Genomic DNA, 16,531 nt, shown 5'->3' with positions numbered 1-16,531 from the left:
CCGTCCGTCCGTCTGTCTATTTTTAACTGAACCAATGAAAGAGAACAACACATTTCTCCTTTCTGATCTGATATCCCCGTTGTAAGCCAATGTTTTCGATCGGCTAGCCAACAAAGCATGCTCCCCTGACTGGAAGACTGTGAAACCAATCCTTGATGGTGACACAGATTCAACTAAGTGATACCTAAAAGATGTGGGCCTTGATAAAAGATAAGCTGTGGTGGAGACGTCATTGTTTCATAGTGTGTGGGGACAAGGAGGACATGGAACCCCGGGCATTGACCTGCCCCCCAGGTCATTGTGGAGAGATAGAGATGCGATCCTGTGGTAAAGGGGTGGGGGAGTGTCACTGACACACACACACACACACACACAGGTAACTGCCAAAATAAAGGAAACACTTAGTAAATGAGGGATACAAACAGGTGTGGTTCCTGTAGCTCAGTTGGTAGAGCATGGCACTTGCAACGCCAGGGTTGTTGGTTCGATTCCCACGGGGGGCCAATATGAAAAATGTGTGCACTCACTAACTGTAAGTCGCTCTGGATAAGAGCGTCTGCTAAATGACTAAAATATTCCTAAGCAATTATCATGCTTAGGGCCATGTATAAAAATGCTGGGCAGGCTCAGTTGCCCATAATTTTGGCCCGGCTCCAGGATAATATGCATGAGGGGGCATTTTAAAACCCTGGATTGCTGATGGTATTGGCCATTGAGAGGCTTTGAAGCCACCGGTCGGCCATTTTGGCACTCCCCAGTAGGAGCAGTCTTCCATAGGAATGAACTGAATTCTACAGTATTTCAATTAAATGTTTCAAGGACAAAGTTACATGTATTTAAGTATTTTTTTGTTGTTGTACTGGAGCCAGTAACATTAGAAATCTCAAAAAAATTATACTTTAAGGACAATATTTGTATATATTTTTTTAATTAAAATGTTTATGTTAAGGTCACATAATATAATTTAAAAGTATGCATTAAGGTGTCTGTAATAGAATAAATGTGGCAAAAACTAATGTAGACATTAATAAATTAATTTCTAAAGCTTAAATATTTTTTACAACGTAAGGGAGTGCCAAGATGGAGGCACGGTGGCTTCAACACAACCAGTCATCTAGTTTATATATAAATCATTGGGCACAACTATTGTATTATTGCTTTAGAGCCCTAATAAAACAAGGTAGATTTGTCCTAATGCTGTTCATCTGTATAAATTGTATCTGAAATGTAGCGGTACACATCAACGACTGTTGTTTTATATAATAACACAAGAAAGATATGCCCCCACCAAGACATACAAGTGTATCTGAAATGCAGCGGTTGCTGCAGTGGGCCTACACATAATTTGCACCTAAAAACAAGCACAGAACAGCTGAACAGGATGAGCACCACTAGGCTGTCAAAGATTCTTACAGGCTTCATAGCTTAAACTTCAATAATTAGAACTATAGGCTACATTTCTAGCAAAATTGTGACACTATGCAATGAGCGTAAGTTACAGTAAGCCAAGCCGCCACTTCTCCAGGTGTGCAATATTTTCTGTGGAAAAGAAAAGCGAACTAAATCAAACTAAGTGCATATTCTATATTCACAGCTGATGTGAAATTTCCTACATGACAGCAGCCAATTTAAATCTGCCGCGAATAACGTAAATGCCCATTCAGAGAGCAACACACACACACACACACACACACACACTATAGCAACAGAGCAGGGAGGGGGCGAAAAAGTAGGCTGTGTCATTTTCATAGTATTGACATCCCTTTTACAGTAGCCTATCACACAACGACTGTGTGTAATGCAAATTCATTTAACTGCAGTAACTTGTTAGGAGGGTCGAGGAGCCCCAGGATTTTGAGAGTCATGTTAGCAATAAACTTACAGCTCGGCTCTGTCTCTGTTTTCAATAAGCCTGTGGCCTCAAATCTCACAAGTACTGTAGATTCAATTTTCACTGAGCATCTCTGTGATATTGTCACTTGATTTCAAAATGACTGACATTGTGGCGAGGTGGTATTTTCAGTTTTCCCCAGTGTACTGTGCAGCCACTGTGGGTTTCTAGGGTCACTAGGGCGGCAGGTAGCTTAGTGGTTAAGAGCGTTGTGCTAGTAACCGAAAGGTCGATGGTTCTAATCCCCGAGCCGACTAGGTGAAAAATCTGTCGATGTGCCCTTGAGCAAGGCACTTTACCCTAGTTGCTCTGGATAAGAGTGTCTGCTAAATAAAATGTATTTATTTTTATTTATGTATTTTTTCCTAAAGAACAGGGAGCTACACACATTGAAAAAGTCCTCTATCGCCTCCTCAGATGACATAGCGTGCGGGGAGGGGGGGGGGGGGGGGGGCACAAATTGTATCTGGGGGTTCCATGCCTGGCATTGCCACCCCGTAGAGCTGGGACTGTGCCCCCATAGGATGACATTTCCCCATCCACAGGGCACGAGTGGTCAATGAATGGTTTGATGAGCATGAAAACGGTGTAAACCATATGCCATGGCCGTCTCAGTCACCAGATCTCAACTAAATTGAACACTAATGGGAGATTATGTCACATCCCTCCAATAGAGTTCCAGACAATTGTAGAATCCATGCCAAGGCGCATTGAAGCTGTTGTGGCGACTCGTGGTGGCCCAACGCCCTATTAAGACACTTTATGTTGGTGTTTCCTTTATTTTGGCAGTTACATGTATGTCACATTAACAGAGGTATGGTGGTATCAGATTCTGGTAGAAACACAATAGGCAGATCTTTCTTTCACTCCAACAGGTCAGGTCACATAAGGCTTTGTAGCATTCATTCAATCCCTCATAAGGTACCTAGATTGTCTGTAACTGGACATTGTGTTTCTGTATGAGGCAGGACAGGCCATATATACTGTAGGACAGGGAAGGTATTGTTCATGGGTGGATGTTCATGTCCTTGAATGCTCTGTGGATTGTAGAAGCATTTACCCAAAAAACAACCCACTGTGCACAGATGTTAGTTCAACGTATTGTTTCGATTTACATTTGGTTATTTGTTCACTAATGTGAATTCAATCAACAAAAAATGTCACTATGTTAAAAGTTGGTTGAAAAAAAGACTAAATTCCCTTACGTTGATGACGTTTTGCGAATCCAATCAGTTTTCAACGTTGATTCAATGTCATCACATACTTTTTTTTTTTATGCTGTTTTTGCCCAGTAGGAATGACCTTTTGTGTGGATTGTATTGAGAGTAAGGTTTCATCTATGTTCAAAATACAGCCTTTTAAATTTGAAGGCCTTGGATTGACTCTTTTAAAGATTGAATCCGCAGTAGGGGAACAGTGGCACTGTCCGCCTCACCACTGTTATTGTTTTTGTTTTGTTGATGAAGCAGATGTGAGGAGCGTCGCACAACATGGTAAAGAAAACAACATTGCAGTACATTTTCTGCTGTTCTATTGCGCGTGCAATGATGTCAGAGGGGAAAAAAACTGTGTTTGTCTTTTGCAGTAACTTTTATGTTGTTGTAATATTGCAAACGGACGTGGCAGTTTCACCATTAACGATTCAAGTTTTATTGACCAGAGCTTGGCTGTGAACTGGAATTACATATTTTTCTTACAAACATTGATCAGTGGTTTTGTAATTTTATGTTCTACACACTATTAGCAGAGTTGTTGCCTTGAATCATTGTTTGCCATTACAAGTTTCAAGTTTTATTAGTCGTATGCACAGGATACACATGGTATACAACGTCCAACTAAATGCTTACTTGCAGGTTCCTTCTCGACAACGCAACAACAATAAGAAATAATAAAATATCAGAATACGGACATAAAGTAAATGGCTCAGTAGAATAAACATTTTAGCATAGGTATAATAAAGGAAGGCACAATTTATAGGCCTCCTGTAGCTCAGTTGGTAGAGCATGGTGCTTGCAATGCCAGGGTTGTGGGTTCGATTCCCACGGGGGGGCCAGTATGAAAAATGTATGCACGCACTAACTGTAAGTCACTCTGGATAAGAGCGTCTACTAAAATGTAAAAATAGTCCAATATTTACACATGTATCAGAGAAAGGGAAGATTGGGGGACAAGAGTTTAAATTGTGCAGTATTGTAAGAGTCTGGTAGCAGCATTTGTGCATGTGTGCTAAGGTGTGGAGAGTCACTGCAGGTGGTCAGTCCAGTTCAAGTGTTCAGCAGTCTGATGGCTTGTAGATAGAAACTGTCTCTAAGCCTGCTGGTATCAGACCTCATGCTCTGATACCATCTGCCTGACGGTAAGGGAGTGAACAGCTCGTGGCTGTGGTGTAACAATATTGTTGGCTATAAATAAATATATCCATCACAAAAAAAGTGGTTTTGTTTATAAAATAATCACAGATTATCCACCACAGCACACTAAAAACAGAAAACGATTATTAAACCAATTCAAACTGGTAATGAGTGCTATTCTATTCATATCATGGTATTAAAAGGTACCAACAGTCGTCAACAGTTGTAAAACTAAATGCACAGAACTTAACATTCAGAGGAATCTTTCTATCAAAACAAAACCTGGTTTCTGTCACGTGATGTCAGCTAATGCATTAAATGCAAGAGCAAGGAGAAGAAAGGGAATTCTCAGCAGAGGGATCAGGGATCAGGGAATTAAAATACCAGATTCAGGTCTACTTGTCCATGGTCAGGGTAACCTGATATAAACTCCCCTCTCCCTCCCCTACTCCCCTTCCTTATTAGTCTCCCACCCCCGAAAGTGTCAAATGAATACACCCTTGTAGTCTGTAATCAGTGGGTTGGGTCATTGTTTATACACTTGATAAATACCTCCCCCGTAAAAGGAGAGAGTGTGTTCCCACAGAGTGGTTTCTGAAAATAATAAAATATCTAACATTCCTTTGGCTCTGTATAATGGTTGCAGGCCTGAAGCACAGGGAATCACAGGGGGAAACAACTTGGTGCCACTGAATACACCACCCCTGGGACAAACAATGACCATTGAACTGTCCTCCAGATTTTCCACCAAGCACATTGAAAGATCTAGTACCAAATCTGTCCTACGTGTTGTGAATGCAATGCTTAACAACATCCTACTTGAAACAACTCCGTTTTTTGGGGCACAATTTTCAAGGTATTTTGGGTGGTATAGTGAATCCAAAACTGTTGCCCACAATAACAATTCTGTAAAACCTGAATGATTTAGGAAGGTTTTTTAGATAGCTTAAGTACACTGTATTACTAATTGTATTGCCGAACTCAAGGCAGCAGAATAGCTACTACCCTATACCTCTCTGTTACAGGGTCTGTTTATAGTACACGCCTACTACATGTCTTTTTTTTTAAGTGTCTAAGTCTACTGGTCAGTATTTAACAAGTCATTACAAATATGTTAGCGACCATTTTTGTACACGTACATCACTCAACTGCCAGTGAGGCAGACAATAATGATTAAACTAGCCATAGTAGTGCTAAGTGATGTATCCATGTAGTCCACTTAGTGATTCCGCACAAATACATCCCATAATACAAACACACAGCCGACTGTTCTCCTCAAGGTCGAGAGCTACTGAACACACACACACACACACACACACACACAAGGTCAAGAGCTGCCTGCGAGGCAAAGGGTCTTCTCTGATGGGTTGACGCCACATGGCCCAATGTACACACATCTATCCCCCGTCCTGTGACATGGCCTGATAACATAATATAAGGCCAACAACATGCCAACCCTCACTGCCTTTCAATGAGGACTTCACCAAACAAACACTTTAATACCAAACAGGATGAGCTGAAACCCACAGAGAATGTGAAATAAGACCATACTGGCCAATCATCATCTCACTGTGAGCGAGCAGTGCTGACTCTATCTAGATTTATGATATGTTGAATTAGAATGAATATTGATTTTTGCCTGATTTTTTTCTCTCTCTCTGTCCATCTTTTACAAAGAGTGATTGATGTAAGTGCATTGATGTCCAATCAATTGCTTCGTTTTCATTTTATTTAAGCTTGAACAAATTACAATGCCCCCGCAGAGACAAATGCATTACTCTATCAACTCTACCTTGTGCTTTATCTGCAAACTGGTTGTTTGTAAAATATTCCAGAAATAGTATGAAATTATGTATTAAACTAGTAGGCATTCTGTATTTGCCTATCAAAGCCTTCTGTGTTGTCCTACTAGTTGATATAATATGTGTTATCCCTTTATAAAGGGACACATACACAACTTATAAAATTACCACATTGTTAATTAATTTTACATCAAGAGACGTAGCCTATACCTGGAGACGAAGAATGTATCCTTGCCTGTCAACAGTGTCCATCACTGGAAGAAAAAACCTTAAAACAAATAATTGTCTTGACAATGATGCATTAAAGTGGGCCATCTTCTAATGGCTCTTTCCTGTGGCTAGGCCTACTGGTTGCCTGGTTAGGATTGCATAATGATGATATAGCTTTAGGACCTGGCCTGCCTGGTCGGCTTTCCAAGATAAAAGCTGCCTGGTGTCTTGCAAAGACAGTGCTGCATTCTCTGAATGTTTCAACTGTGAGTGGTGAAGTTAACGATAAGTCTGGAGCTAGCTGGTTAATACTGTAACTTAAAGAAGCTGAACTTGGGTTAGCCAGGCCTCAATTGTGCAACCACACACAGTACTGTGTCAGATAAAATGGGCCTCCTTGAGACTGTACTTAGCTGTACTTAGCATTTTATTCACAAAAAGACTACATCCGATTATTAAAAAATCCTACATAGCAGTGCTGACAGCATACTGTGGGCTGGTCACAAGGTTCACAGCTTCACTCTGTTGCTGTAGGCTGAGCTACAGGATGTGAGGCAACAATCCTGTCATGCATAAAGTACAAGCTGCAATGCATGGATGTGCAGTATCATTCGATCGATCCATGACAAAAACCCTATGTGAGTTTGCAATTAGGGTGCATCATAGTCGATCTCTAAAACAATGACATGCTTAGAAAGGTTTCTGAATAGACCTCATTGAGTTTAAAGACGATCTTACATTTTAGTTATTTTAGCAGACGCTCATATCCAGAGCGACGTACAGTTAGTGAGTGCATACATTTTCATACTGGCCCCCCGTGGGAAACGAACCCACAACCCTGGCGTTGCAAGCGCCATGCTCTACCAACTGAGCTACAGGGGACTATCTTCAAAGCCACCATCCACCATGGATGACTCAATATATAATGGACAGCACCATTAGTGTGCACATAAGCAGGAATTCCTTTGCATTCCAGTGACAATTGAGGCCTGGTTCCTTTAGGGTTCCAAATACATCACATCACATCAGATGCTGCAAGCCACAAATATGCCCCAACAGCTGATCGTTCACAAAAGACTCTCAGTTCTAGAATCAGGATATAGTTCCAATTGAAACAATGAGGTTCTGTTCCAAATATGTTGTTTGCAACTCATCTATCTTTAACTGAGAATGTCACTCAGGTCATGATGATCACAGAGCTATATTACTTAATCCTATAACTTTGCAATTATGAAAGAATTTCCTCTATTTATTCGGTGCCATTCCCAACATATTGGGAAACTATACAAAGAGGGGGGAGATACCAAGTATGCAATAGCGTAATGCCATGGTTGTAGAAATCTTCTGTGATGGAGTTACATTTGAGTGTGGATAGCAACTCGCACGGTTTATTTATTCATATCAAACTACTGTTAGAATCAAGTATATAAGATGACAGAACAATATGATTTCCTTGGTGCACTATACATATGAGATGTTATGGAAAACTGACACCCATAAAACAATTTAGAAACCTGTGCGGCTTAGAGCATAGATAGATCATTAAATAGATTAGCTGCATTTGTATGTGTTTTGGTTATTTCGCTCAACTGGTCATAATTTCTACGAAAACAGGATGTTACTGAGAACTACAAAGCATAGATCCTGATATCATTAGGACAATCTCTTCAGCTCTAATCACTAAATGAGCAGCCTAGACCTAAAGGCATTAATCCATCATCCTTCTCAAATGTTTAAGTCACCCCCACTGATAGCCAATGGAAAAATTATCTGAATCAAATATTGTTATTCACTTTTTTTTTCTTCTTCAAACTCAAGTTTCCCCCCAAAAGTAACCTACTCTGCATGAGTGTGCCCTTCATAAAGTTTAACGTTAAGGATATCTAACTCGTTGACTATGACCATCTTTCAGTTGCTGGACAAACAAAATACTGGACAACTGTTGTGCATTCTGCATAGCTGCGTTTTACCAGAGTGGTGTAGCCTATTTGAGTCATGAGCGATGTGGCGCTTGGCTCCCCTTGTGGAATTTAGCTGTAGCCTACCATCTTGCGACTGGGAGACGGTAGTATGTTAGTAAGAACTGCCAGTGTGTGAAACTCAAGAATATAGTCGACAAAAAAAGCGTATTTCAGATTATTCTAAATAAATTCCAGGCATTCTCGCATACTGTTTCAAAAGTATTTGTCTTGTACTGTATGTTGAAACTCTGTCAAACAACTACACAGTGAAACTGTTTACAAAGAGGAAACATTGCTGCTCCTCAGATGCGCTCTCTGGCGAAATATGCAGAAAGAGGCAACTCGCTGACAGTTGAATAGAGTACATCACATATATATATACTTTTCTAAAAATAGCTGTCCAATGAATGTGAAGGAACTGCGACTCAAACTCACCAATAAAAAAAGAGACAGGACCAAATTATGTCAGGAGACGATTATGATTGGTTGGTTGTGATATCATATGCGCGCGGGCAAGCTGATTCGACTTCATTGGTTACCGTTCCAAAAGCGTAATGCTGTCACGAGGGGGTAGGTAGGTTGCGAGGTTTGAATAAGGAAGTTTACATGGTACGGGCTTCGCATTTAGTTCAGTGTTTGCAAATAGAGTAACTTCATCACCAGTGAGCAGTGGTCTGCCAACGGGGAAGCAAAACAACGCTTCTTTGCAGTGCGTGCTATTTGCATTAGCTACAGATAGGTTTGCATGTGAAATTAAAACAAGGATCTTACTTGCCTGTTCGTGATTGACCAACATTTTGAATAGCATCTTGATTCTAAAGAAAAATATTTAAGAGCAGCGCTTTAGCCAACATTTGGGATTTGAAATGGATGTTCTACCCATGTGCAGCATCTTTCAGGAACTTCAGATTGTACATGACACTGGCTACTTTTCAGCTTTACCATCCCTGGAGGATTACTGGCAGCAGGTAACATTATTTTATCCGTTAATTTGAAACTGTTTAATTAAACTGAAATAAAGATAATATGTGACCAATCAGACCTCTGTGTTGATTGGCTGTTAGCCTGGCATGACTATAGGCTACATGAGTTCAAGTATGTGAAAACGAATGATACAATAATTGATACAAATGGATACATTATATCCTACTAATATACTTTGTGACGATATTCTACAGACCTTTGTGTCTGTGGTCAAACAGCTCCTCGTGCATATTTTTTTCTTAATTTTAAACAAAATGTAGATCGTCAATTTGTCAACTTATTTTGTAGTAGATGATCATGAATTGTAACAGTGGCTGAAGCGTCAGTAAGTTACAAATATGCAGAATTCCTTGGCCAGCTGGATGTGTCAAATTCGCCGTGCGTGTGTTAGAGCATGTCAAAAATAACCAAGCGTTGTTCGTATTTCTAGGGATACCTCCGAATGGAGGACTAAACGTGTTATTTAACCGGTTACCCACATATGCACAAGTTATGTCCTTATCTTGTTTTATACAGATGGCTGATTCGAAGTAGAGCATTGTTGCCCGTCAAAGCACAGCAGTCTAGTTCAGTGAGCCAGTGTTTGACAGCTCCGGAGTCTCACTTGAAATGAATGGGACGCGACCAATATAATTTCTAGCAGTGTAGTCTAGTTTTGTGATATTTCTGAGCGATGTTATAGGCTACTTACAGTAGCCTTCATATCGGAAGTGAACTCGAAAGCAATGCTTTGGTTCAAGTAACGGAGTTGTTGTCGTTCAAAATGCTGCGGAGCGGAACTCGTTCGTAAGCGGATCTGTTGAAGTAGTCTAACCAGAATCCAGCCAATTCAACAATTTCATTTTGAAAGTGGATACAATTTACACCAATAAAGTGTAACATAACTGACCCTTCGTATTAATCATGACGGACTGCCTCGTTTTTACTCATTTTTCTAAAGATATTTGCAGTTCATACGTGATTGAAATCGATCCAAGTAGTTTCCTTAAGGCATTTGCGATTTGGCACGGAGCCAACTTCTTCCTCGCTGTCATAAAAGAGATTTAACTCTTTCAACACAGCCACAGAGAAATACTGTCGAGACTGGTAGTGGGAAATATTTAGCTTATTTTTACTAAAGAGAACTGGAAAATGTATTTTACTTATCAAAAGCATAGTTTTAACTCACTTGATAACACTGACCATTTATTTGCATGTCGTTCAGTGGGTTTCAGTATGCTCATATCCAGACTATCAAATGTCAGCAGTGACCAATTCCTGTGCGCATGAGTAGATAGTATTGCAACTGGAAATTATTGGTTTAGATTGTGGTAGGGGCGTTATGCACTTTGCCTGGGGCAGAATTATTTTCCTCCAACTGTTCTTGTCAAACCTACATGCTGCCATACCTCCAAGCAGATGACCCTGTTTTTAATGAATCCTCAAGCTATAGTATCAACTGAATTAATGTATTATAACGAATGGAGAAACTAAGTGACAGAGTTCTGGGGGGTAGGAAGGATGTGATTACATGCAATGCATCGTGTCAGTCAGTCTGTGGCAACTGAATGAGTCTTGGGGAAGCAGGAAGTTCAGTGGCTTCCTTAAAAGGACACTAAATGTGCTCTGTGAGTCATTCATTGTACCACAGAACTGAGAATGGATGTTCCCTGTTCCTCCACACATATGACTGCTCAATTTGAGTATGTAAACATGTAACCTAGCTAGCTTGAATTTGGTCACAACCATGTGATAGTCAAGATGAGACCATTTCTTGTTTGAACATGTGTTTTCGTACTAGTGTGAAGCTATGGTTTACCCAGACTAACCTTAGCTGGTCTGCCTTGTGAGCCAAAGGAAACAAGTGGCACAAGTCTGTTGTCATAAAACATCAATGCAGTTGATACTGCTTCATTTGTTGGTTGTCTGGTAGCTCCCAGAAATGCAATACACCTGTGATGCACCACCTCTTCTATATATTTTAAACATCTGTTTTGTTTGTTCCTGAACCAGACATGCTTGGAGTTGGAGCGGTATCTACAGAGCGAGCCTTACGTCTCTGTGACATCCGACATCAAGTTGGAGCCGCAGGAGCAGGACCTCTGGAGCAAGCTGATCTTGGCCTGCGGTGATAAAGCGATCGACTCCGACCCGAAGATCCCTCTGGTCAAAGAAGAGGACAATCAGGATGGCCAGATCTTGGAAACCAACAGTGTAAACTCTGACGCCAGCAGCGAAGCTTCAGACAGTTCCGTGGAGCTCTCGCCGACACACAGCTTTACCTTGAACCCTCTGGGGTCGGTTCTGGCCGGTGCTGGACCTTTTAGCCCTTCTATCATTAGCACTCCCCCATCCTCCCCAGAGGTCAGCTCGGAACCCAGCATCTCACAAGGCTGGGGAAGCGTACACACAGAATTGACCTTGCCGGTAAAAGTCCGGACAGGCGGCATCGGAAAGAACTCGGCAAAGACTGGGCTGGTTGCCGGAGATGCGTCACCGGACGGGAGGAGACGGGTGCACAGGTGTCACTTCAACGGATGCCGCAAGGTTTACACAAAGAGTTCCCACTTAAAAGCACACCAGCGCACTCATACAGGTGAGAAAGCAGACATTTCCCTATGCTATCACAACCCAGGCCTCTGCATTGCATAACCTTGGGGAAAAAAACAAACCCTTTTTGGCGGAAGTGACAATGATAGCACTAAGTTTCCTTACTTCCTCACCGTTACACAAAAGCAATATCTTATTTGACTGCAATTCTTTATTCAACCAAATGGTATTGTCTGTCTGGTTAGCTAGTTGTATAATGTAATTAAAGATCCAGATCCCGTTCATTGCGTGTCCTCATGCAGCCACAAAGAGAGTGCCACACAGTGCACTCACTCTGAGAGTATTAGCCGTACATGACTGGATACCTAAACTGTGACCTAATCTATCTGGAATGTGTCTGAATGCTGTGGGGGAGGGGAGGCAGTCACACTGAGGGGATGCAGTCCCAGTGCACATGGGAAAACAAGGGACTTGATCTGCATCCCAAATAGCACCCCATTCCCTTTATAGTGCACTACTTTGACCAGAGCCGTAGTACGGGTAGTAGTGCACTGTATAGGGACTAGGGTGGCATTTGGGATGCAGCCATTAGCCATGGCTCTTCAAAACTGATTGTTTCACAGTGGGAAAGGGGAGGCTGTTGAGTGGGGGCCTGTATGGTCATTTGACCGTCCCTAGTTTTTGTTATTAGCAGCAATTGCACATGTGGTTCTCTATGGGCTCTGACCCTTGAAGACTGCTATTACGTCCGGCAGATAAGAGGACTTTCTGCATTCCAAAACATGTTTTGCGTTGTGTTAGCAAAGTGTAACCGGTTCATTTGAATTTAGACCAAGTGTCTGTCAATGAATAAAGTTGTATAGCTGTCAAGTGACTACCGGTGTCACCTCATCTAGCCTATGAGTCATTTCCTTTCTCTTTACTACCAAAGGTCATTGACCAGAAGAAAGCTCACAATTTACAAATACTTTAGCTTAGCACACTGCATTTTTCACATTGATTGGAGGTAAAAAATGTAATGTTCAATATTACATACATTTCACAATATTAATGTTTTTCTCTTGTTTATTTCATAGGTGAGAAACCATACAGGTGTTCATGGGAGGGCTGCGAGTGGCGATTTGCACGAAGTGATGAGCTAACCAGACACTTCAGGAAGCACACTGGGGCCAAGCCATTTAAATGCAGTCACTGTGACCGGTAAGCTCAATCACTCTGCTATCTACAATAGAGACCACCTGCACCTGAGTGTTTACCCAATCCCTCTTGATACCATTTAATCAAGTGTTAGAAAATAATGATTGTTTTACTAGAGTTGTAAGGTTGTCTGTTCATTCATTGATGTGAATAGCATTGCATTGTTAACAAGTGCTTCATGAAAATGCTTAGTCAAATGCATAATGAAATTCTTAAAATATGTAATTATATTGTAAGGCTGTTTATGTTCAATTTGAATCTGTACTTGTATCCTTGACACATTTGTTGGTTTTTGTAGTAGTGCTACTACTACTACTATTACTACTACTACTACTTTTTAAGTACCCTCCAGTTCACACTTTCCGTCTCTCTCTTTCAAGGTGTTTCTCCAGGTCCGATCACCTTGCCCTCCACATGAAGAGACACCTCTGAGCGGGTCGGAGCGGAGCGATGTTAGCCGTTTAGTGAAACTAACAAACGCAGCGAAAGGAAATGTCGTCTCCTAACCAGCCTCATGGTTGAACTGCCCTTGAGAGGAGCAAGCTAGGGGAGCGTGTTCTAGCCAAAGTATGCCATTTTGCACCATACCCAGTGCCTCCGGGATGGATGGACCCCTTGGAGAAGGAAGGCGCTCTGAAGATTGCCTGTCCAAAAACCACAACAACAGAGGACAAAATCATGTACAGACGGGAGGAAGCAGCCAATTGAATTGAGGGACTTGAAATAAAAAGAGAAAAAAAAATAACTAAAACAAAGACAAAAAAAACGAATGAATGAGTTGTATGTGTGGTTGGTGCATGATGTTTTTGAGGTGGCGCAACTGTCTCCTGGACAACTGATACACTGGTACTGCTTTACAAAAACTGTTGTCTGAGGTAAGCATGTGTGCACTGTGAATGTCTGACTTGGTTGACTGGCCTGTGTGCAAAGAGGGGGAAGCAAAGGCGGTCTGGTACCAGTGTTGCTGTGGACTGAATGGTGTCAGGGAGCAAGTTTTTTTTTTTCTTCTTGTAGTCGTGAGTACGGGTGTGTGAGAACGTGTCTGCCTGCCTGACTGTCAAGCAGCAGCGAGACTGAGTGAAGATTGGGGTTTCTCGCCAGAAGCCTTGAGGGGTTGTGGTGTTGAGTGGTAGGGTGGGGGTGATGTGTTTTGTTCCCCCCCATTCAGCAACCCAGGCCAGGGCAGAAACTCCATAATGTGAGTCCTGAGTGAGAGGAGCTTTTTTTGGTGTTTGGTGCAGCTACTAAATGTGCAATGTGTTACGTAGCTTGTTTTTTACAAGTTACAAAGCAAATTTTTAGTCCATTGTATAAGCTGTGTGCTTAGAGGTATAACACAACTATACTATAACTTCAGTATCATAGACAGGTGTTGCATGGTTCTAGGGTTTGTTCTCTCTTCCTGTTATTCTGTAATCAGGACTGCAAATAGATTCCAATAAAAGCGCAGCTAAATACGAACGGTTAAATGTTACAATATTGTACATAAAGCCTTGATGATTTTTTAAAATTACTTCAGTACTTCTCTTTCTCTCTCTTTTTGGTTTGAGAAACCATTACTGCTTACTTAGCAACTGAATCATTCATTCATTAAGCTATTTTTTTCTTTCACTCATCTATGCCTTGAGGACTATCGAATTTGATTTTGTATATCTTCTATTCTACCTGGTAATGCACTGTTGATGACCTTAATGGTGCCTTATGCAAGTGACCTATCCTTGTGGGATGGATGACTACTCCTTGGGGGGGGGGGGGGGGGGGGGGGGTGTTGTATGGGCGGTCACATTGTTGTATGGGTGATTTGAAAAGCTTTATTAAGGCTCAATTTCACATGAACTTACTTGCACCTTTCCTTGTTTTCAGAGACTGCAAGGACTATTAACCCTATGTAGATTGTGAATAGTGTTTATAGCATGTACAGTAAAGATCCTCCTTTGTTAGGTTATATTGCAAAGCACCCTGATGATCTATATAGTACATTCAGTCGGATCAAACCAAGACTCGTGTAAAATAACTAAGGCATAATTTAGAGAGCACTTAAACCAATCTATTATTAACTCAATTTACTACTACTGTAGTATGTACTGTATCTATGTAGTTATACACATTTGGTGTCAAGTAAAAATGTTGCTCAAAGGTACAAAACAACCTGATGAGACTATAGGACTAGGTCTGGGATGGCACCGTATTCCCTCTATAGGTCACTACTTTTGACCAGGGACCATAGGGTCCTGGTCAAAAGTAGTGCACCATAAAAGGAATAGGGTGCCATTTCAGATGCAGTCTAGGACATGAACTTTTGGTGTCCATAAAGACAAGGCTGACTTAAAGGGAATGTGATGGTGATGCAGCTGCTTTCAACAATGCCCTGGCATTGGGTTTGTAGAGAACTCGGGGGCCCAGACTCACTGTAGGCCAATATCCCCCCTGCAACCAAAGCTGAGGAAAAACCCTAAAGATTTATTGTAATTAACAAGCTCCAGTTGGACAGCCCTTGCCTTGTACTGCATCTCTGTAATAAATTGCTAAAGGCTTTGCTGGCATAGAATTTATTACGGACTGCTGACTCTGGGAGTTTGCTATTGACCCGTCTGGGCAGCCACATTCGTTGTTTTGGTCCAGGCAGCTACATTATTATCAAAACCAACGTGAACAGGATAAAAAATTAATAAAAAATGAAGATCTCTCCCCCCATTTGAAACGGATTCATTGTTTATGTACACACTTGAAATAATTTGAAGACTTCAGGAAATTCTTGCAGGGTAAGGGACCAAATAATGTTAAAGGATAACGTATTATGTTATATCTGTGTCATTTACAAAGTCTAGACTCAAGGATCGGTGATATTAACATTGAAATATAACAAAGTACATAGACTTTTATTTTATTCAATATCAGGGACATGCCATGCTTTGTGGGTGGAATTTGACATTGCAGCAAGATCAGTGTAGCAGGGCCACAACATGGATTTTAGATCAGATTGTTGTAAGATGGAGGATGAGTACAACTTGAAATGGCTTGCTGCAATAATATTACACTGCCAGCAACAGCAAGGCTTTTGTGGGAAAGGAATAGAACAATGACATTCTGTCTTTGTAACGGAACAGCAGCCAATATCATTCAGGTGACAATCGAGCCTTAATCAAGCCTCATGTTTGCTTGCATCTTAACCTACAGTTTCCATTACTTCTGCATCCCAAATGTCACCCTATTCCCTATTAGTGCACTACTTCTGACCAGGGACCATAGGGCTCTGTTCAAAAGTAGTGCATTATATAGGGAATAGGGTGTCATTTGGGACGCACTGATTCTCTCTTTTTCTCTCTCTTCCACAGACAGCGCCCGTTGTTCTTTACAGAATCTTTGTCAAAGAAAAAAAAAAAAATACAGAAAAAAAAATTTGTTTTGTAAGATTATTTGTTTTTGCTTTATGACATTTATTTGAAATTGTTTTGCAAAATTGTTATATTTCTGTATGAATGTATTTTTTATTGGAATAATAAGAATCTTATCAGACTTATGCTTTGTTTCATTTTTTTATCTTCTCACTTTATTACATAGTTCATATTTTCAGGGATTGCAGATCGGTTTATGTTCGCAGAGGGA

General features: G+C 41.0%; 1 protein-coding gene across 1 annotated transcript; it reads left to right on the top strand.

The window, feature by feature from the left end:
* Nucleotides 1–8,805: 8,805 nt before the first annotated feature.
* On the top strand, nt 8,806–14,438 carry klf6a (Kruppel like factor 6a). The gene is made up of 4 exons (XM_084151912.1): nt 8,806–9,183; nt 11,192–11,774; nt 12,805–12,928; nt 13,306–14,438. Exons 1-4 carry the CDS (start codon nt 9,082–9,084, stop codon nt 13,355–13,357), a joined length of 861 nt encoding a protein of 286 aa, XP_084008038.1. The 5' UTR covers nt 8,806–9,081; the 3' UTR covers nt 13,358–14,438.
* Nucleotides 14,439–16,531: the final 2,093 nt, after the last annotated feature.

Source organism: Coregonus lavaretus (assembly GCF_964263955.1).
Source record: "Coregonus lavaretus genome assembly, chromosome: 34".
Classification (NCBI taxonomy): domain Eukaryota; kingdom Metazoa; phylum Chordata; class Actinopteri; order Salmoniformes; family Salmonidae; genus Coregonus; species Coregonus lavaretus.
This window is presented reverse-complemented; position numbering and strand designations above follow the sequence as displayed.